This window comes from Galleria mellonella, unplaced genomic scaffold, assembly GCF_026898425.1.
Source record: "Galleria mellonella isolate WM207_F2 unplaced genomic scaffold, CSIRO_AGI_GalMel_v1 utg139, whole genome shotgun sequence".
NCBI lineage: Eukaryota > Metazoa > Arthropoda > Insecta > Lepidoptera > Pyralidae > Galleria > Galleria mellonella.
Window position 1 is genome coordinate 1,443,703 of NW_026441995.1, and position 24,435 is coordinate 1,468,137.

General features: G+C 36.2%; 1 protein-coding gene across 2 annotated transcripts in view; it reads left to right on the top strand.

The window, feature by feature from the left end:
• The first annotated feature begins 271 nt into the window (after positions 1–271).
• The window catches only part of LOC113510363 (myosin heavy chain, non-muscle), a 49,935-nt gene continuing 25,771 nt past the window's right edge, over positions 272–24,435 (top strand). Inside the window, exons 1-11 of one of the 2 annotated variants that reach the window (XM_052903483.1) lie at positions 272–530; positions 5,669–5,790; positions 11,488–11,511; positions 14,919–15,011; positions 15,888–16,317; positions 16,395–17,734; positions 19,142–19,312; positions 20,213–20,380; positions 21,179–21,325; positions 22,436–22,564; positions 23,251–23,371. In XM_052903483.1, coding sequence (XP_052759443.1) covers positions 287–530; positions 5,669–5,790; positions 11,488–11,511; positions 14,919–15,011; positions 15,888–16,317; positions 16,395–17,734; positions 19,142–19,312; positions 20,213–20,380; positions 21,179–21,325; positions 22,436–22,564; positions 23,251–23,371 — 2,989 coding nt within the window. In that variant the 5' untranslated portion in view covers positions 272–286. The remainder of the gene's footprint in view (positions 531–5,668; positions 5,791–11,487; positions 11,512–14,918; positions 15,012–15,887; positions 16,318–16,394; positions 17,735–19,141; positions 19,313–20,212; positions 20,381–21,178; positions 21,326–22,435; positions 22,565–23,250; positions 23,372–24,435) is intronic. The other variant, XM_052903484.1, reaches the window with a different exon arrangement.

Consider the following 24,435-nt stretch of genomic DNA (forward strand, 5'->3'; position numbering starts at 1 on the left):
GACTGAGAATCCCATTGCTAGCAATATACCCAACCAGGTCGACCTCCTCGTGGTCTCCCCTGGAAACCATCGTGCTGAATTCCAGATAAATTTATCACGATGGGCTAACTGACACCTACTTGTCATTCTCATCTATCATCCTTCACTGGTGCCCCGCTCCATTCAATTCCATTCCATTATCATCCATTAAAAAAAAACCACGATAGATTCCAGGGGAACCACGTGGAGGTCGACCTGATAGACCCTGATAGGGCACGGAGAATTTAGCAATAATGAATCAACCACAATGGTTTCCAGAGTAAACTATTTGAAGGTCTATAATGTATTGTGTTCTTTGGCATTATCTAATATTTATATTTTTGTTCTTTTCCAGACATATTCGGGCCTCTTCTGCGTGGTGGTGAACCCGTACAAGAGGCTGCCGATATACACGGAGAAGATAATGGAGAGGTATAAGGGCATCAAACGACACGAGGTGCCGCCACACGTGTTCGCCATCACCGACACAGCCTACCGTTCTATGTTACAAGGTTAGTAAAGAACATGATACGACTAGCCCTATGGTAAGTACGAGATGGTGTTGTTTTTAGTACGTTTTTAAAAGATCTACTATTGTTTTTTTTAGAAAATGTAACTGTACTTGCATGGCTATTTCGACTTTTTTAATGGATGATAATGAAATGGTATCCCCCCCCCAACCTCGTGCACTTACGGTATACACTGGCCCGGCATCCGTGATGGATGATCAGTGAGAATGAAGTTAGATCAGTTGGGCCATCACGACGAATTTGACAATAATTAATCAAGATGGTTCCAGGGGCAACCGTGTGGAAGTCGACCTTACAGGTTATATTGCTAGCAAAGGAGATCAACGTCCTTATTACTAAGAATCCTTCTCTCCCCCTGGGTATTTGGATTTGAAAGGTAAAGTACCTACATGGTAGTTAAATTACATGGTAACCCTTCTTTGGTGAAATAAATCAAGGTGATATAATTCATCTTCAAAGTTAAAGGAAAAATGGTTAAAAAAATAAATTTGACAGATATGTTTTTGTTTTCTGCAATGGACATTAAAAAGGTATCCAGACACGATCAACTTAAAGTGAACTTGCTCTTTTATATAATTTTTGGGCATTCAATGTTACGATGGAAATTTCCACCATTATGCAAAGAAGAGTTAAAAATCCGAAAGCTAATTATGCTTGTATTGCCATATCTATTAAGATACAAATAAGAAATTGATTAATTAATACGTTTTGGCCTAAGGTATTTAATTATTTTAACATTCTCTGATAACATTTCAAATGATATAGTAAGTAATGAGCAATAGCTATTTGGAATATTATCGTCGAATAGTTAGAGCTGTTGGCTGGGTCCCGAGCGCGACCACATAACTCGGAGACGAGTTTTAAAGCGTTCATATCTCGTCGCGCGCCATTAGTGAACAATTAGACAAATGGGCTAGAAACCAGTCGGTTATCTGTGCGCCGCGCCCGATACCGAAGGAGTACCACAAAGGCTCTTTGTTATTGTGGAGTTTTTAAGCGACTTCTTCAAACAGGAGGTTTACAATTTGTCTGTACTTTTTTGGAAATATGTCAACCGATTTTGGTTTTTAATAAACGATAATGGAATGTTAATCCCGTCTGTTCTATCATTTATACGCAAAGGAAGTACCAGTAAGGCGTGATAGGTGACAAGTAACAGGTCAGTTTGCCTGTTGTGATGAATTCAGTTGGTATTACACAGCATGGTTTTCAGCCTGGACCGCGAAGCCGTCGATCTGACAGTACAGTAACTGAGAGTCACTGTTGAGTTTCTTGCGGCCGCTTCTTAACAGATTCTTCTCCCTACAGTAGATTTAAAAAAAATGACGATTTAAAAGTGTTTTTAAACAAGCGTATTTAAATAAAGATGATTTTAATTTGAATTTAAATAACATATTTTAATGAACATATCTGAAGTTTTACAAACATATAGAGAGGCCTAATGAGGGAATCGTTCAAGTGATTAAACAAGCAAGGTGCAGTCGGGTTAATCGATATACATGTACTAATTACTAATAGTGAACGCGATAAGGCAGCCTTGTAAATATGTATATAATGTAAAATAGAACAAAAGAATTTTACATATATACATATATCTATATATATGACATACAAGTATCGTCACTAATAGTTGTCTAATGAGGTAAATATAAAAGGTTTCCTGTAATATTGCCTAAGCGATAAGACAGCCTTTTGTATCTTTATGTATATTTTTTAGGTTTTACCTAAAAATTTTACTGTATTTCACTTGAATTTTCTAATTGTCACTGTATATTTTTATGTTTTTGGTGCAATAAAGAGTTAAATGAATAAATAAGTAAATATACAGATAGAGATTGGGAATGGGATCGACGATACGTCGATAAAGGCCAGGGGGTTAACCATGAAATGAAATTCCGAATTTTCGGGCTCAATTTCGTGTTTTTATTCATACCGAAATCGGCCCAGTAAATAGAGCTTACCTTTCGTTTGTTATAAATCCAATCGTAATAGTCCAAAGGAACGATATTTTAACTTTTATAATATTTTTAAACCGATGTAAACCGATTTGAAAAATTTCTTTTTTATCTGAAAGGATATACTCACAGATTGGTTCTTTTGAAATTTTATCAAAATCGGTGTAGTATTTTTGTGTTTAAATCAAAATACTGGTTATACCATAATTGAAGTCGGATTTTTTGTGAAGGCAATCTTAATTTATAAGGAAGTGGTCTAAAAATAAGTAGTTATCAGATTGACACCCACAGTCTGTTTGAGTTGTAATAGTAAACAATGACTAGTTTAAACAGTAACTGGCTTATTAGATGATAATGGAATGGTAACCCGATCTGCGATATCGGTATACGCTGACGGGGCATCAGTGAGGGTTGATAGATGAGGCTGAAAGCAGGTCAGTTAGCCCATCGTGACGAAATCAACAAGAATTAACCACGATGGTTTCCAGGGGGAACTGCGTTGAGATCGACCTGATAATCCTATCCTATTGGTAGCAGTGGGGCAGTTAGACCCCATTACTAACAATCCTTTTTCCCTTACAGTTACAGGCTTGATTACCACATATTTATTGGTAATACTAACAAAGACCATTGTTATTAAGCTTTTTTTTTTAATGAATTTGAATGTCAGAGGTGTTCTTCTCTAGAAATCTGTCCGATTTTAGAATAAGGGTATACGGGTATGCGACCCCGGCCTCCGGAGCCGCTGCAGTGTCCCAGTCCTTTCCGCAACTGCAGTGTCCCCTCCCTTTCCTTTCCCACATTAGTCCCTTATTCCTCTCATTCACCAATTTCCTTTACGCATTTCCAACGTTCCCTTTTTCCTCAATCCTTTCCTCCATACCGTAGATCGCGGGAACCACCAACAAATGCATTCCCAAAGAGGGTTGACGTCAGACAGGTGGCTGGTCGTAATACTAAAAACCAAATCTTTTTGTAATATGGATAAAATCATATTACGCCGACCCCAAATGATTGACTTGAGGGTAGGAAGATGATGGAATGAACTGCTATTGTTTTACGCTGATGGGGTATCAGTGAAGGAAATATGAAGACCGATCCGATATTTATATATTGGGTTCCTCTGGACTTTGATGGCGGAGAAAAGGTCAAAAGAAAAGGACATCAGTATATCGTCCATATCGGTCGGATATCTATTTTCGAATAGGATAAAAGTCTCTTATCCAATATTATTTTTTGAATAACAGTCTTTTAGCATATTCGTTATTGAACCAATATTTTTTTTATACAACTTAGAATGGCAAACAAGCTGACGGCCCACCTGATGAAAAGTGGTAACCGTCGCCTATAGACACGAGCAGTACCATGGACATAACAGAGTATACTCTTTCGCCCATGATACCCCCGATGCGTTGCCATTCCTGAGGACTCAGGTGTTATTCCTCCGTACCCAGTAAATTCACGCCATATCCCACCCTTCAAACTGAAACACAGCCATGCAAATATAACTGCTTTACGATTGAAACACGAATGGGACAGAGGTATCCGAGCAATCGACTTTTGTACAAAGTAACAAAAATATACAGATATTGCTGTATATTACTCATCTGCAAAGATAATGGAGGATGGACGCAAATCCTTTAGTCTTTTGTGATGAAATAAAGGAAATAACTCTGGTACGTAGTTACGTACCCCACTGGCGTCGTTAGTTCTCGATACTAACAACACACTACGTCTACTCTAGCGATAGCTTATCTATAAGTTACAAGTACAAATTGTTGAAGGTTGAATTGTTAGGATGTACGCAAGCGACTGTACACTATTTTGCTTGAGAACTGAATACTTGACAACGGAATGTAATGTGAATAGTTATGTACATGAATAAACGGGCAGGTTGTATTTTACCATTATATTATAACTGGACGATTTTTTTTCACTAGAATTAACCACGATGGTTTCCAGGGGGAACCGCGTGGAGGTCGGCCTGATATGGTATATTACTAGCAATGGGTTCATTAGACCCCATTATTAACAATCCCTTCCCCCCGGAAACAGCCCCATTAAAAAAAACTATTTATGGGGGCTCCATTAAAAAACATTCGCTAACTTTCGACTTCAAATTGTTTTATTTATTTACACACGAAGCTTACAAGTTGGCAATAAAAAGTTGCATTGGACCTCATTAAAAACATTTCAAATTACCAAAAGAATCGAAAAATTTTAGTATTTCAATTTTTGAACGTCGAAAATAAAAGTACGAAAAGAAATGACGAGTACAAAGTCTCAAGACATTACGAAGAGGCGTCTAATGAGTTGCAAGTACAAGAGAAACACCCACTCTCGGTCATTATGCAGTAAGGGCTACGGGAAACAGAGATGTACTCGTGTTCTCTTCACACTGGAGTGATATGCACAGAGTAATTACTGTGGGTACTGTGGTTATTGATGTTTGTTCATTTGGCTGAGTGTCTCACACAGACAGTGACATTGACGTAAAGGTAGAGGGATATTTATTTATTTATTTATTTAACACTTTATTGCACCAACATAACAGGATGTGTTGAACAATTTTCAATACATATAGTGTAGTACAAAAGGCGGTCTTATTGCTAAGCAATCTCTTCCAGACAACCTTTGGGTAGAAGGAATTAAAGCATAAATAGGTAGGTGGCGTGTTAAAAGAAATATATCTGTAGAAAATAATATCTGTGACAGCATAGTCATATACACATACATAAATAAACACACATCCAAATATATACAGATATATAGATACACATACATACATGTCGTGCTGCAATAAAAAAAAATTAAAACTGTTAGTGCCATAATCAAAATCAATGTTTGAGTGATTCTTTCTTTTTTTTAATATCATCATCATCATCATATCAGCCGTTAACTGCCCACTGCTGGACATAAGCCTTCCTCATAAGGAAGGTTTTGTCAGTAGTTGCTATGTTTGGCAGGTGGGTTGGCAACCGCTGTTAGGCTTTGGTGACGTTTTAAGAGGAATGCTGCTGCCCATTTTTCTACCTTCTTAAGTTACGAGATTCACGGAAAAGGGATGGTTGGATTATTCTATGCCAGAACCACGCGGCATTTCTTTCTTATGTAACTGAAAACAATTATTTGAAAATAATTTACAATTGTATTAATTGTCTGCAGATCGGGAGGATCAGTCTATTCTATGCACAGGCGAGTCTGGTGCTGGCAAGACGGAGAACACAAAAAAGGTGATACAGTACCTAGCGTACGTTGCCGCGTCGAAACCCAAAGGATCTGGAGCGGTAAGATCATTTCTTCATTTCCATACACTTAATAGCCTGTAAGGTAGACTGGTTGGTTAGGTTAGGTTTATGGTAAATGAAGTATTTAATACTGTCTAGAAACGTTACACTGGAATGCATTTGAAAATATGTTTTTTTTAAGAGTTATTACTATTTAGAATCTTACGTTCAGTGTTGTGACAACGCTTTTTACGGATGTTTGAATAAATGCCTTTGCCCGAATGTTAGCATGGCTACAGAAAAGTAGTAAGGATGTCAGATTTTTAAAAATGGAACAGTACATTGGTTTTATTCTGGCGCGTAATAATGTTTTTTTTTTTCAATTGGAATTTACAGCTAAGGACACAGAAATTTATACGTATAAGTTGCGGTATTTTATTATTGGAATTTGCAAAAGACAAAATCTTATCGCAAGCCATTTGGTAGTCGAGTGGCAAAAATAAACAGATAAATAAAAGTAAGTAACATTTCGGTCACCTATAAATATTAGGTTTTATTGTGTCCCCAATATGGTTTACGATTATAGTACACTTGACCTGGAAAGTGATTGCTTTATTTGGTGCCAATTAAAAAGTTGAAGTTTTGCAAAAGTTCTTGTTAAGATAAACATGTCATGTTGTCGTGTCGCCAATTTTTAATACGTTTGCATAAATTAAATTTTAATTTACTTACATTGTAATTTGTAGAACAGTACAATCTCGATTATTCGAATGAAATAAAACCAGGGGTATTCTGTTGATCGAAAATCCGGATAATAGATTTCAAATTCGAATCAAATAATAATTAATATTTAATTCTTTTTTATTATGTAAGTAAATGGTTTTACATTTAGACAATACGATGTAAAAAAAATTACGAGCTATGATGATAATTAATTACATAATACCTATTTATCCAATTAATACATAATACCATTTCTAAATTAGTTATGAGAACAGTGTATAATAAGTCCGGATAATTAAATATTCGGTTAATCGATGTTCAAATAATCGAGATTCTACTGAAAAAATCGATTTATAAAATTAATGGTTTAACAAATACAGCACGTTCTCTATCTATGTCGTTACAACTAGTTTAGCTGATTGTATATTACGCCGCGGACAGGCGTCAAGCTTCATGAAAAAAAAATAAAATTGAGTGCGAACCACACTTGCGCACCTAATTGCTACGTTTGCTTCTCTAATGTGACGACTTGACGAGGTCCGCTTAACTAATTACCTTCATCGACCATATAGGGAACCGTGTAGCAACAGTACGATTGTTTTTGTCGACCAACACTGTTAATTTTACCCAAATGTCAATTAACTCGACATTATCTCGACTCGTGTCTTATAATGTATGATAGATAATGGCGTCATGATTTTGTCTCTTGCTATTCCTAGGTTTAGACTATACAATTTTTATGTTTTTAATAATAGTACATGTATTAGTAATTTTATATTAAATTTTTAATTTTTTTTTTAATTTAATGACTTTATTTACTTATTGAAATATTATGTTTACGGTTAGCGATCCCATATCTATTGGTTCGACTACCGTACTCGGGTAAGGTTTAATACAGATAATATCTGCTAGAAGTTTTAATACATTTCGATGGCCCATATGTTTGAGAATGCACTTTTATCGATTGTCACTGGTAATCGACACATCTATAATAATGTATAATCACTGATTATAAATTATAATTAAAACATTAGGAATTGTTTGAATAGAATGTTAAAAATCCTACAATTTTTATTCATATATTCATTCATTCATTCATTCATTATATATTTCATAGTATTTATGAGTACAGACGTATGTTTGTTACTCTTTCACATAAAAACTACTGAACAAATATAAGATGTCGCACACGCTTAGGTTTTTTTTTTATACAACTTACTCTCAACTCTGTATCCATATTACCCATGTCTATTTTAAAGTCGATATCTTGCAAGTATTATTCCATTTCAAGAATTGCATTGACCTACTGAGGGCTGTTTCAATTAAATAATATTATAGCGGAATAATCATCAGTATGCCCGGACATACACGACTGCACGATTGTGTTCCGAATTACAATACAGTTTATGTTAATATATGTATTCTTGGAACTATAAAGTATATACAATTCAAAGTAATAGCTTATTTGTCATTTGGTTAGTTACAAATATTGGACGTTTGCCATTATCCTAACGTTCGCCAAATGTTTGGTAATCGTGGTGATCACAAATTGGAATCATGTTCAATAAGGAATATGGAGTGACGAATCAATGATTTATTTTTTTCAAAATAAAAATTTGGGTGCGTTCGTAACTCTGGCTTGACGAAGTGTTGCAATGTCGCAGTTATCTGTCAGTTTTAAAAAATAATTTAAGCATTTTTAATATTTCTGACTGATTATTTAAAAAGTGCTCTATCTATCAACTAAAATGTAAATCATACAAGAATATACTTAGAAAGCTATCATTGAAAATTGTGGATTTTGATAGAAGAAAAAGTATTTGAAAAAATTCAAAACTAAATATGAAGTAGGTACAAAGATTCTGATAGTAGGTTTATACACAACATATCATTTGATTAACGATGCATTTTTCAATGAAAAATTTTCAATTGTTTTTGAAGTTTAACCGATAAACGCGATGTTGCCATATTTTGAACATGTGAACGTTCTTAAAAATAATATAAAAAAATATTTTTACATTAATTTAGTTACTTTTTAATTTATTTTAGTTGTGATCAAATAACTAGTTATAACGACTATGGTAAAAAAGCCATCAAATTCAATAAAATATAAAACAAGTCTATTATTTGCATCCTATTGGTCACGTAATATTATAATTCATTTTATAGTCCCTGCCGTTTATTACCATTCATAAACCAGTTAAGTATACATTATTATAATTAGGTAATTATTTATAAATGTTTATATATATCATAAAAATTAGAATTGATTGAAAAAATGTATGGGTTATCGAAATGTATTTATACAAATGAAACGCCATTGGCTTTCCACTATGATTCGCTAGCGATCCGGCCCGGCTTTACACGGGTAGATGGAAACTTCGAAAAGAGTTATAGCCTAAGTTACTCAGGAATAACGTAGCATTCCAATGGTTTTTAAAATTGATCCACTAGTTTTTGAGTTTATTTATTATAAATATACTCAAAAACTAGTGGATAAAAGTATAAATTTTTCCCCTTTATAGTACGTAAGATATGAGGTAATTAAGTATGCTTGATTATGTTTGCTAGGATAGTAATGATTGCTAGGAATGTAAAATGTTCACGACTATAACCTCATATGGGACTGTCAGTAGACTTTCGACCACTTTAATGACCACGAATGAAATGTGATGATAGTATCGTGACATAATTGGTTTATATTTGCAGTTAATCTAATTGTCATTTTTTTTAATAGTAGGATTAAGCAATTGAAGTTCATTTAACAACGAATTCCTCGAAAAAATTAATAATTCTCTAATTTATATCAACAGATCTATTTTAAGAGTGTTCAATTAAAGTAAAAAAAAAAAATTCCAACTTATGAAAAAGTAATTTACATATTTCCGAATGTATTTTTTTAAGGTCTTTCTATCATTCACTAGTAGGTATGGGTAATATGGATAACGATCTGATATATATATATATATATATATATATATATATATATATATATATATATATATATATATATATATATATATATATATATATTAAAAGATAATTATTATAGATATTGCCAGATTTCTTCGTTATGAACGCTCTTGTAATCTCATAATAACGTAGAAAACTGTCAAATGATGAACTGCGAATATTGATCCTATTACCAATGAGTTTGAGTTTATAATGTAATCACAATAATTGTGTAGTACTGTTCTGTAAGTTTTGTAATTATTTGCAAGTATGATTGGTACTATCCACAGTCGGCACTTGGCATGATACGGAGGTGGCATGCGACGTAATATGAACAGCACTGTATTGCAATGTTGCTAGACTTACTTGTTGATATTTCCCTATAAAAATGACGCTGCTAAATAAACTCTATACCCATACAAATAAGGTTTTAGGCCTGTTACACCTTACTATCTAGATATGTGTACAATAAGTATCCAAAGATAATTATTTGGATATTTCCTTAGATTATATATGGTAGATAGAGTGTCTCCATAGAAATGCTTCGAGAAATCGGGTCAACTTTTTCATACAATTTTGCGTGATAAATAGTTATGGATGTTTCCTTTATAACTTCTATATTTATTTTGTTTTATAATTTCTGCATCATTTTAATGCGTAAACACTCATTTTATTTATTAAAAAATACATTAGGATACATTTTATGAGTAAGTGTATAAAACATTGATAAAAAAACGAGTCAGCTAATTTGGCAATGAGCTGACAAAAAGTTGACCCGTTTTTAAGGTTCGATGCTCTATATATGTAATCTAAGATTATTTCTTTAAAATTTAAAATTAACGAGGTAACAGATGAGTGTCAACGACAGTTTAAAATAAACATCGATGTCGCCTTTCACAGCCTTAAACCGTCACCGTGTCAACGACTCTATGGCAGCCGTTCTAATGTCACCTATGAGCACCAGAGGGAGACTTTGTACAAAAGTCGATTGCTTGGGTACCTCTGTCCCATTCGTGTTTCTACCGTGAAGCAGTTGTGTTTGCATGGCTGTGTTTCGGTTTGAAGGGTGGGATATGGCGTGAATTTACAGGGTACAGAGGAATAACATTTGAGTCCTCAGGAATGGCAACGCATGGGGGGTATTGTGGGCGAAACAGTACACTCTGTTATGTCCATGGTACTGTTCATGTCTATGTGCAATGGTTACCACTTTCCATCAGGTGGTCCGTCAGCTTGTTTGCTATTCTAAGTTTTATAAAAAAAAAAACTTATCTCAGAATAATGTTAACCACAATACAGCTATTGCCTGCAGTAAACACGCCAATTTGAAATTGAAACATCCTCGTTAGAAGATTCAGCCGTCAATGCGTCAATAGTTACTAGTGACCTCTAGTGGTAGTCGTTCTATCTCTTTCATTTTATCTCCATCGTAGGCCTAGTACTACTCGAAGACACAGGCATGCTCGGCGTTGGATGTCGTTGACGCTCATTTATTTAGATTCTTATTTAGGTCTAAGAGAAACGATTTTAACAGTCTGTCAAGCAGTCTCAGCACGGTTTAATGTTACCTCCTTAGTGCTGTAGTACAGTATGGTGTTGTATAGTATAAATGGTCCCGGATTTGAACATATCTATTGGGTTACTTTGGGAAACTAATTTTTCTAAATTAAGGTTTGGGTGTTTTAAATTATTACCTCCCATGTTACATTATCCTTTTTACTATGTATATACCCGATTGTGAATGTTATGTGTTTTTATTGCTGATACTATAGCCTGCCAACTTTGTGCTCGGCGCTCCTACGGGGTAACAGACATGCGGGGGGGCGTATGATGTGAGACGTAGGTGGCGCGCGCTAATCTGCCGCTGAGCTATTTACACGTAATTTTTGCGGTCGTTTTTCATTGTAAGTGGCTTAGATGCGCTAGGGCGTACCGCGCACGAAGTTGTCGAGCTATAGATAGGTGTAATAGGTCTAAAATTTAGCAGTGTTTATACCAAAAAAAATACTATAGTATAGCTACTATCACACTGATGTATATTTTTTCTTTCTCTCCCCTCCGACCATGCGGCGACTACGACAGGGGCCGTCGCCACAGTTGATCATAGTAAGTGATGGACCGAATGATGAGAACGCTTCCACGGGCTAGTGGTACATTGTCCTAGTACATAAGATATATGCGCTTCCTTATTTTAATGCACGTGGGGTACTGATGGTGGGACAGTATATACTGTGATTTCCATGGTGCTGGTCGATATTGTTTGCCAAGCAAATTGTCCATCATTTTATTCCCATTAAATAATTTAAGCATTTTAAATTTGAATATGTCATATTTCCTTCAAAATTTTATAACTTTTAATTTATACGAACAAAAAATTAGTTCTGTTTGATTAATACTTTAATATTTTTATAGAGTTTTACAAATTCATAAAACAGTAATGTTAATATTAATTTATTACGGTCAGATCCCTGCTCTGTATTGACGATTTTATAAGTAGGTAGGTATATAAGATATTAAATGACTTATCGCTTTATTCATAAATTCGTCAAACTTATATATATAACTTATATATCTATTTTAACTATTAAAGTGTCTTTTCTTTATCTGTTATGCTAATTTTTTAATTAGAAAGACAGTGACAAAATAATAGGTCAGTATAATGTTTTAATTTTTATGAATAAAGCTATTAGTGTGTGAATTTAGCTAAATTAGATAGGTAAAGTTGAAAATTCAATTAAAGTACTTAATTTTTTTTTTATATCTGTACCGGTATGCAAAATTTTATGCCGTTTTCGCTTCGTGATCAGTTTTATGTTTATGAAAAGGTTTTTAATTAAAGCAGCCAAAATATCAGCCAGTAGTTACAATGTAATTGTGAATTACATAAATGGTGGCTGTATTTTTATCACTTTTTAAAATTTGACTTGAGGTGACCTCGTTTTTTAATGTACCCGAATTTGATATTTCCACTTGTTTTACCGGTTGCAAATGAAATATTTTGTATCATTATCACAAACAATTAATACTGATATACAGTTTAATAGTATGCATAAATTACATCATTACCTACTGTAACGTGGAAACGATTTAGTAGTTTACAAAATAATTTAAAGAGATTTTTTAGTAATAGTTGAAATTCGACAGGTAAATAAAAATAAAAAAAAAAACATTTCATTTCACGAAGGAGTAAAATGTGATTTAAATGTGAAAATGACTTGTCTAGTTTGGTTGAAAATTTGTCACAATATTGTACACCGCTCTACCCGCTGACAATTGATGCTCCTTTCCACTTTGTGTTTGCTGGAAGAGAACTCTTTTAGAGTTAAGCCCGCCCTTGTGCATTTGATCATATTCTTATAATTGGTGTGTACGATAAAGAGTTAAATAAAAAAAAACTAAAAAAATTATTTTTTTCGTTACTGACTCACCACATCCAGCTGTCAAGTTAGTACGTGGGATCAAAATATTTTCGGTTTTGAACTTTCGTCTCTTTGGAAACAATAATCAGCTTCGCAAGTAGATTAGAACTTCTAGACAAGTGGCAAGCGAATCCATCGATGGAATCGTCACCGCTACCGAGTGAGAGTCCATGAGATAGAACGAGATAGCAACTTGCGCTGTCTTATTCCAACTCATGGACTCGCTAGTAATAACGATAAAGGTCAAGATTTCAATTCAATCCCCATTTTAAAAGGATAATAATCTTTTTTTTTTTACTTTGCAAGATAGCACAGTAATTATTACCTTATGTTCTATAATACAAACAAAAAAAAATATATTTTTATTATTAGTGTAGGTGTAGATATAATTTTATGAATAATACTAACTACATGTTAGAACAAGTGATGCATTAGAGGAAAGCGCATATTTCTTATATATTATTATTTATTTCGTTACGAGGACAATTTATCACCTTCCACCAACCGCTTTCGGTTCCTTTTGGTTATTGGATGATTCTAGCATGTTTGCATGACACGGGACTTATTGGATGTTTGAAATTATACTGTTTTCTGTTTAAAATAAGATGCATAATTGCTTTTCCTACATTATATAAAAGGACATATTATATTATTGCATTTTACTTGAAATATATTTTGTATTTATAACAATTTACAAGAAGAAAATGTTTTTCGGTTTATTTTTTATGTACAGTATTAATATTTTTATGTTATGTATATATGTATTAAAACTATACTTTTTATATACTAATAGGTACTCATACATAATTGAGGATTTTACCTATGTACTCATTACATGGGTGGTGTTCAAGTATTACGTAACTGAATGGGGAGGGGGGGGTTAATGGTAAGGTTAATGGTGATTAATAGAATGGTAACCCCGCCTGCGCTAACGGGTAACCCGTTAGCGCTGGCGGGGCACCAGTGAGGGATGATAGATGAATAATGAAAGAAGCAGGTCAATCAGCCCATCGTGTCGAATTCAATGATGAATTAGTAACGATGGTTTCCAGGGGGAACCGCGTGGAGGTCGACCTGATACGGTATATTGTTAGCAATGGGAACTAACCTCCTCATTACTAGCAATCCCTTCCCCCCAGGGGGGAGGGTGGTAAAACATTACGATTCATTACAGGAGCGGGAGGGTTATTCGAACAACGCGTTACGTAACATTTTTCTTTTATTTAAATAAAAAACTAGGGAATTAAAATCTCCCAAGTTGGTAACCCCTTTTCGTTTATGTTTTACGGGGAATCCCTCGATTGTATGTCGAGTGAGTGTGTTGTGTTGTGACTTTTTGGTAAAATTGGTCAATTGGGTGTTATGTAGCGTTTAGAGGGGGGGGGGGGGATACAGAAAAATGCTACGGCGCTTTACACGGGGGGAAGGATGGAGGGTCAGATATGTTAAAAAATTGCCTTACGTAATACTCGAATGCCCCCATGTACCATTTTAATCATATATTGCAATCGCTTGTACTAACGCAAGATATTCGATAGCTACATTACATTGATTTTTTTATATTTGAATAAACAGAAAAAATATTCATAAAGCTACTTAGAATTAAGTTTAACATTAATATTTAGAAGACATTACTTTAAAAATAGTGGACATTTGCTAACAAACTCATTTTACTAGTTAACTGCTATATGAATAATATGCTTGTCTGTTCATATGTGTGTTGTACTCACAAACATCATTTTAAAATTTCACGCCGCCCCTCCCGTAGACAAACGGACCTACATTCGAGGTAATGCTAACATCATCAGTGACGTCACTCATATATATATATATATATATATATATATATATATATATATATATATATATATATATATATACATTGGCCATCCTTCACACACACACACACACACACACACACACATCTGTATACATATTATAAATCATTATCCTACTAACATATCGTGTAACGGAGTCACTAATATTTCATTGCCTTATCTTCTGTTTAACTGTAAACCATAGCTTATATTTTTTTATGATCAAGTTCAAATTGTGCGAGGTGACTGCGATGTGACGATATCGTTTCGTTTCCAGGGCGAATTGGAGCAACAACTGTTGCAGGCTAATCCAATCCTAGAAGCGTTCGGTAATGCGAAAACAGTGAAAAACGACAACTCCTCAAGATTTGTAAGTATATTGTATATATTTTTATTTATTGCTTTCAGTACTTTGTTATGTACCAGAGGGAGACTTTGTACAAAAGTCGATTGCTTGGCTACCTCTGTCCCATTCGTGTTTCTACCGTGAAGCAGTTGTGTTTGCATGGCTGTGTTTCGGTTTGAATGGTGGGATATGGCGTGAATTTACTGGGTACGGAGGAATAACACCTGAGTCTTCAGGAATGACAACGCATGGGGGGTATCATGGGCGAAACAGTCTGTTATGTCCATGGTACTGCTCATATCTATAGGCGACGGTTACCACTTTCCATCAGGTGGGCCGTCAGCTTGTTTGCCATTTTAAGTAGTATAAAAAGTAAAAAAATAAATGTAAAATTTAATGTATAATTTAAATGAAAAACAATGGAGGGGGGGGGGGGGGTTAATACTGCGTACTATCAGTCCTATTCCTAACAATATAGCCTGTCAGGTCGATCGAATTCGATGTATTATTCGTCACGATGGACCAACTGACTAGCCATTTCATTCTTACCTATCATCTCTCACCGGTGCCCCGCCAGCGTTAACGCAGGCGAGGTTACCATTCCATTATCTTCCATTTTACCTAATGATTAGCTGGTAGAAAATTCCATACGGTATAAAGTTGGCTTCTTGTACAAATTTTTATTATGCAATAAAGAATAGGATAGAACTAAGGAAGGGCGAGGGATGGGCAGTAGCATCTCTCATAAAACATCTCTAAAGCCTAAATGCAGTTGCCAATCCGCCTGCCAAGCATGGCAACTACTAACAAAACCCCCCAAGGAGGAGGCGTATGTGATGATGATGTTAATGATGAAAATGAATAAAGAATACATGATAATAATAATGAATATTATTTCAGGGTAAATTTATTAGAATAAACTTCGACGCGTCGGGCTTCATTGCGGGCGCGAATATCGAAACGTACCTATTAGAAAAGTCAAGAGCAATAAGACAAGCGAAAGATGAAAGGACATTCCACATCTTCTATCAGCTTCTAGTCGGCGCTACACCTCAACAGAAGGCGGAGTACATTCTAGAAGATCCCAAGAGTTATCCATTCTTGTCAAATGCAGCGTTGCCTGTACCAGGTATCGATGACGCTGCAGAGTTCCAAGCGACTATCAAATCGATGAATATTATGGGCATGAATATGGAGGACTTCAACTCCATATTCAGAATAGTCTCAGCCGTACTTCTGTTTGGATCTATGCAGTTCAAACAGGAAAGAAACTCGGATCAGGCTACTTTACCAGACAACACTGTTGCTCAAAAAATCGCACATTTATTAGGTAAGTGTTAATTTATACATATTTTGTATGAGTACTCTAAAATTTAATACGACATTCACGGTTCCTATTCTTTTCAGGTCTTTCGGTGACTGAAATGACGAAAGCTTTCCTCAAACCAAGAATCAAAGTGGGCCGCGATTTTGTAACGAAAGCACAGACAAAAGAACAAGTGGAATTCTCAGTTGAGGCTATTGGCAAGGCGTGCTACGAGCGCCTGTTCAGATGGCTAGTCAACAGGATCAATAGATCCTTAGACAGAACGAAGAGGCAAGGGGCTTCATTCATCGGCATCCTCGATATGGCCGGTTTCGAAATCTTTGAGCTCAACTCGTTCGAGCAGCTCTGCATCAACTACACGAACGAGAAGCTCCAGCAGCTCTTCAACCACACCATGTTCATCCTGGAACAGGAAGAATACCAACGTGAAGGCATCGAGTGGAAATTTATCGATTTCGGTTTGGATCTTCAACCGACCATCGACCTCATCGAGAAGCCTATGGGCATCATGGCCCTGCTGGACGAGGAGTGTTGGTTCCCCAAAGCCACGGACAAATCTTTTGTCGAGAAGTTGGTATCGGCTCACTCTGTCCATCCGAAATTTATGAAGACGGACTTCCGTGGTGTTGCCGATTTCGCCGTTATCCACTACGCCGGCAAAGTGGACTACTCCGCCGCCCTCTGGCTTATGAAGAACATGGACCCTCTTAACGAAAATGTTGTGTCGCTCTTGCAAAACTCGCAGGATCCCTTCGTGTGCCACATCTGGAAGGATGCCGAGATCGTGGGCATGGCGCAACAAGCGATGACCGACACACAGTTCGGTGCGCGAACGAGAAAGGGCATGTTCAGAACAGTGTCACAGTTATACAAAGAACAGTTGACAAAGCTGATGGCTACCCTCAGAAATACGAACCCCAACTTCGTGAGGTGTATTATACCTAACCACGAAAAGAAGGCAGGCAAAATCGAAGCACCTCTGGTTTTGGATCAGCTGAGATGCAATGGTGTACTCGAGGGTATCAGGATATGCAGGCAAGGTTTCCCCAACCGTATTCCATTCCAAGAGTTCAGACAACGATACGAGTTGCTGACTCCCAACATTATACCCAAAGGTTTTATGGATGGAAAGAAAGCTTGCGAACAGATGATCGAGGCTTTGGAACTGGATCACAACCTGTATCGCGTGGGACAGTCGAAGATCTTCTTCCGAGCTGGAGTGCTTGCGCATCTTGAAGAAGAGCGAGACTACAAGATTACAGACCTGATCGTGAACTTCCAGGCATTCTGCCGGGGCTTCCTCGCAAGGAGAAACTACCAGAAGAGACTGCAACAGTTGAACGCTATTAGAATCATCCAAAGAAATTGCGCTGCGTACTTAAAGCTGAGGAATTGGCAGTGGTGGAGACTGTATATCAAGGTATGTGTATTATTATTTATTTATTTATACTGACCAACTAAGAGAACTTGACAGTTTCCCAATTTGCTCCCTTATCGATCACAATATATGAAACGTGATAAAATTTAAATAGTGGACGCTTTCTAAATAATTTATTGCCATTCAGCGAAACTCGACAAGTTTATAAATCAATATATCAAAGTTCGGATACTGGCTCAAGACACTTGAGCAGAATCAAAGCCAGTGGAAGAGGAGCATGTTTTGCTAGCTCTATTCTTCTCAAAGGAACATGGAAGAAGTCTATCCGACGTTCTCGACGTCTTACATACCATTCTCTCTAGTAGGTTATTAGAAAATCACACGTGTGTATTCGTAGATAGCTTGATAATGGACGTGTTTTGAAAACACGAGTTCCCTGGCTATTAATATGTTATGTAAATAGTTCGTATCCACGTGTTGAATAGACTGTTGTTATATTTGAATTGTCATCACTCTGTATATACTGGATATTATAATCAATTGTTAAAGATTCCGCTGACACGAATTGGTTTATGTAAAATTTATGTTGTATTACGAATTGGCCATCGAAAATAATATGTCTACAGGTATTCAAAACTAAATATTTGGATCCTAATTTCAATGAAATTAAACCTATCTTATAAGAATAGGATTTGGAATAATTGAAAATTATTCCAAAAGTATTCCAAATAATTCCAAAAAAGTATATTTCAAAACGATAGTTAAAAGCCTGAATTTTTAAATCAAATTGAAAAATATATAAGTGTACCCTTTACTCTGTTTACTAATGGGGAAAAATAGTAAAAAAAAAAATCAAAACGATATTTTTATATATTTATTTTGAAAAAAAAAAATGTTAACATGTAAACAGCCAAATATTAAAATAAAATCGATTGTAGGCGCCCAATGCGATTTATAACCCCGGTATCAAATTTGAAACTTCAGAGATTTAAGTGTTAAACGACAGAGAAAGAACTAGGGTCGCGAAGTCGCGAATATGTACTGTAAATAAAAAATACATAATTTCTAATTAGAGAAATAGAACTTTGATTTTTAACTGACTTTCAAAAGATATAAGAAGGTTCTCAACTCGATTGTAATTTTTTTTGTGTTTGTTACCTCATAACTCTGTCAGTTCTGAACCGATTTGGATAATTATTTTTTATTTGAAAGGGCATACTTACAAATTGGTTCTACAGAAATTTTATCAAAATCGAGACAGTTGTTTAGTTTATAGATCAAAATAACTGGTTTTGTCATAATTTAAGTAGATTTTTTTTGTGAGACGCGATCTTTAAACATAATTTTACATTTTTAATTAATTTAAAATTATTAAACTTATAAAGCAATATCAACTCCATACATAAATAACGTAAAATGTGTTAATAATAAGAAATTATTATGTTCTAGGTGAAACCACTGCTGGAGGTGACGAAGCAAGAGGAGAAGTTGACTCAGAAGGAAGACGAGCTGCGTCAGATCCGCGACAAGTTGGACACGCAGATGAAGCGGTGCCAGGAGTACGAGCAGAAGTACCAACAAGCCAACGCAGAGAAGACACAGCTGGCCGAGCAGTTACAGGTGTGTAAAGTGATTACTCTATACAAAGGTGTAACATATTGCATTTTTTTTTTTTACTAATGAAGTGTTCTGCGATTGGTTACGATCTCACCTGATGGTAAGGGGTCTAAGATGGACCTCGCAGGCCCACGAATAGCTTATTCACATATGCCTTAAATTGGCATAGATTATATTTTGATGGAAAAACATAAGCAGGGAGATAGTTCCACTTCTTATCTGTATGCATTATGAAGGAAGACGCAAAGCGCTTCGTGTGTGTCAATGGTATGTCTACGACATAAGGATTTTTTTTTATACCACTGAGGTGGCAAACAAGCATACGGTCCACCTGATGGTAAGTGGTTACCGTAGCCTATGAACACCTTCAATACTAGATGCATTACGCGTGCGTTGCCGACCCTGAAGAAACCTCATTACCCCCTTTTGAAGAACCCCATGCTGTAGTCTCTTGGGAAAATCTCGGCTGGATGAAGGATGGAGCCTCTCGCCCCGTTGGGTAGTTCGATGCTGAAAGTGTGAAAGAGGAATCAGGTCATGCAGTTCTTGAGTACACTCTTCAAAATATATCCTATAGAAGCGAGTCGTGCAATTTAGCTGCGGTGTTCTAGATTTTGAAATTTTCAAATCATTTTTTTAATCAAAAATTAACAATGTAATGTCTTCTATGGGCGGTCATCAATATTGATTTTCTATCTTGTTTATTTCTGTGTCAAATTTTGGATTGATTTACCTTAAAATATCGATACATCGATATAAGTATAGAAGATCGAGATCTAAAAGATCGATCTTTCGATATATCGAATCGGGATTGGAACCCCCGATTTTGTTATGTCATCAGCCAAACTTGTTTGTTAAGTTGTAAAAAAATGTAGTAATAAATGTATGTAAATTGTGTTGCAGGCCGAGTTGGAGCTGTGTGCGGAGGCGGAGGAGAGCCGGGCGCGCGCCGCGGCCCGCAAGCAGGAGCTGGAGGAGCTGCTGCACGACCTGGAGGGCCGCATCGAGGAGGAGGAGGAGCGCTGCAACGCGCTGCAGCAGGACAAGAAGCGGTTGCAGCTCAACATACAGGTCGGCATACTCCTGTAGTAACCAAATATGAAGTTTATTGTCTGAATTGCTCGGTTGATAATCGAATGTTATTTATGCAATGTATTTATCACTCTGCCACAGAAGTCTACAATAGGTCCATAAATTAAAAAAAAATACATATTTGTTTATTGTTAATAAAATTATGTATGTTAGATATATTTCATAATTATTTTTGGTTTATTCAAAACTTAGTTACAATTGTGTTTATGAAATGTATTAAATATATATCTTCAAGTTTCTTGTGAGGTAGGCAGAGTGAACATCAAAGATGTTCAACCTTACAATACACCTTTTGCTTCATGCACTTTAATAACTAGTTTCATACGTACACCTATATCAGAGGGAGACTTTGTACAAAAGTCGTTTGCTTGGACACCTCTGTCCCATTCGTGTTTCTACAGTGAAGCAATTGTGTTTGCATGGCTGTGTTTCGGTTTGAAGGGTGGGATATGGCAGTGAAGTTTCAGGGTACAGAATAATAACACCTGAGTCCTCAGGAATGGCAACGCATGGAGGGTAATGATACCCTTTATGTGTTTCACCCATGAGGGTGAAACAGTATATTCTGTTATATCCATGGTACTGCTCATGTCTGTAGGCGACGCTTACCACTTTCCATCAGGTGGACCGTCAACTTGTTTATCATTCTAAGTTACATAAAAAAATCCGTTCCTAAGACTCTTAAGAGTTTCAGAGACATGTGTAAAATATGCATATAATAATATATAAAAACTACATATTGTATTTGTTCAATGTGTCCAAAATGGTGTGATGCAGGATTTGGAGGAGCAACTAGAGGAGGAGGAGGCAGCGCGACAGAAGCTGCAGCTGGAGCGTGTGCAGTGCGACTCCAAGCTCAAGAAGTTGGAGGAGGACCTCGCGCTCAGCGACGACACCAACCAGAAACTCGTCAAGGAGAAGAAGGTACACTGTGGTTTTGATTAGATTTACTTATGGATTACATGCTTTTTTTTTTCACATTAATTGGACGTCGTAATTTTAGTTTGTAAGAATAGACAGTATTTTTTTAGAATCCCTTTTATTGCGCTTTCTCATTTACACCTTATGATTACGTCTATTTATATCTTGCTCGCACGCTCACTTTTTTTTATTTATTTATTCATTAGTACAAACATGTGTACATGGTGGATTTAATGCTAAAAGCATTCTCTCCCTGTCAACTATAGGGAAGTGTCAGAATACTCGAATGTTGTACTAGTAATTGTTGATATACATACATACTAAAATTACATATATAAATGAATAAATATATATAAATAACAAATATACTTACACATATATGACATATACTATATTATACACGAAATTATAGATAGAATAATATAAAGTATGTACTTCTCCCTTTACTAAACATCAATCATCCATCACTGTCACACGATATATTTAATTTTTTACATGCCCTTCAACATTTAAATAACATAAAATATTAAATAAATTTACAAATTTTGAAGACAATTAGACATTTTTAAATTTCACATTCATTCATTCTCTTGTTTTTGCATCAACCGTTAACAGTCAGTTTGCCAGTATTGCCACGCTTGGCAGTCGAAATTACCAGAGGGAGACTTTGTACAAAAGTCGTTTAATTGGGCACCTCTGTGCCATTCGTGTTTCAACCGTAAAGTCGTGTTTGCATGGCTGTGTGTCAGTTTGAAGGGTGGGATATGGCGTGAATTTACTGGGTACAGAGGAATAACACCTGAGTCCTCAGGAATGGCAACGCATGGGAGGTATCAAGGGCGAAACAGTATACTCTGTTATGTCCATGGTACTGCTCATGTCTATAGGCGACGGTTACCACTTTCCATCAGGTGGACCGTCAGCTTGTTTGCCATTCTAAGTTGCATAAAAAAAATGGCAACTGCAGTTTGGCTTTCGATCACGTATTAAGGGGAGCGTTCCTCGTCTATTAAATTTCTTTAGTTGCGTCTTACGACACCCACGGGAAAGGAAGGGATGGCCCATTCTATGTCAGTACAGTAAGACTAATTGTTAAAACTTAATTTTCTACAGATCTTGGAAGAGCGAGCAAACGATCTATCACAAGCACTGGCTGAAGAGGAGGAGAAAGCGAAGCACTTGAGCAAGCTGAAGGCGAAACAGGAGTCCGCCATCGCCGAGCTGGAAGAGAAACTGCTCAAGGTGAATGATCATCATACTGCCATTTTAATATAGGCCGAGCTTGTGTGGCTTTTTTAATGGATGATAATGGAATGGTAACCCTGACCGCGCTATAGGTATATGCTGGCGGAGAACTGGTGAGGGGTGATAGGTGAGGATGAAATCAGGTCAGTTGGCACATTGTGTCGAATTAAATAAGAATTAACCACAATGGTTTTCGACCTAACTGGGTATATTTGCTAGTAATTGGGTGATTTTTTTTTGATGGGTGAAAATGGTATGGTAAACCCGTCTGTGTTAACGGGATACGCTGGTGGAGCACCAGTGAAGGGTGATAGATGAGAATGAAAACAGGCCAGTTAGCCCATCATGATGAATTCATCAGGAATTAACCATGATAGTTTCCTATATCCTATATCCTAACACTCCTTTCCCCCCAGCCCTCCCTTAGTTGCCTTTATATATACTAGCTTTTATCTTCGGCTTCGTCCGCGTGATCGTGATAAAAAGTAGCCTATATCCATTGTCCATTTCATATAGTACGTGTACATCAAATTCCATAATGATTGGTTATGCCGTTAAGGCATTATATAGTAAACTCACATTTATAATAATAAAAAAGACGATTTTATCTTAAAATAGTTATTTATTTTTCAAGAATTATTGCTAATGAGTATTGTCTAAATAAATTACATTAATCTCGCCAGGACCACCAACTGCGACAAGAGGTGGACAGGGCGAAGAGGAAGCTGGAGACAGAGTTGCAGGACGTGAAGGAACAGCTCGGCGAGAGGAAGGCCCAGCTGGAGGAGTTGCAGATCGTGCTCAGTGAGTTTGAGGAATCAACTACGTTTGTAGCTTTACCTCGTCTTTCTGAGATACTGTAGTATGGAGTTCTTCGAAAAATGTACTAGAGGAAGACTTTGTACAAAAGTCGTTTGCTTGGGTACCTCTGTCCCATTCGTGTTTCAACCGTGAAGCAGTTGTGTTTGCATGGCTGTGTTTCGGTTTGAAGGGTGGGATATGGTGTGAATTTACAGGGTACAGAGGAATAACAACTGAGTCCTCAGGAATCGCAACGCTTGGGGGGTATCATGGGCGAAATAGTATACTCTGTTATATCCATGGTACTGCTCCTGTCTATAGGCGACGGTTACCACTTTCTATCAGATGGACGCCATACTAAGTTGTATAAAAAAAAGGTTTTTAGGGTAGACAACATGCTATCGAGATCCCTAGGTTTGTATACGTCCATAGGCTGTAGTGACTGTTTATTGTCAGATGGGCTGTAAATTCTATGGTTGGGCACGTATCTTTTTTTTTTTTTTTTAAAGAGGAGGCTAAAGTCTATTGCTGCCATACTGACTATGTGATTTGATTTTAAGTTTTTCTTTAAGTTGTGCTTACTTTTTTCGAATAATTTTTTTCTGGTAAATCATAATAAAATAAAAATAAAAAAAAATTCAAAAAAATAAAAAATATGGGTGGGTTACTCATCATTGAGGGGTATAAAAAATAGATGTTGGCCGATTCTCAGACCTACCAGATATGCACACAAAGTTTTATAAAAATCGAGAAAGTCGTTCCGGAGGAGTTTGGTAACAAACACCGTGACACGAGAATTTTATTTATTAGATATATATTATATATATATAGTGTCTGTTTTTGTATCTCTTTGTTTATAACGTTTTAATCATAATGTAACAATATGGATAAGTGATGATATTTTTTTAAGTTCCATTCAATGTCCAATGGATGTTTAAGAAAAATTTAGAATTAAATATTTAGTGGCGCTTGCGAGTGTGTTATATATACTGGTGTGTGGGCTGAGTACCCGAGTAGGTGGGGCTGAAGGTTTGTTTGCGTGCTAACGCGGTGTGGTTGCGGCGGGC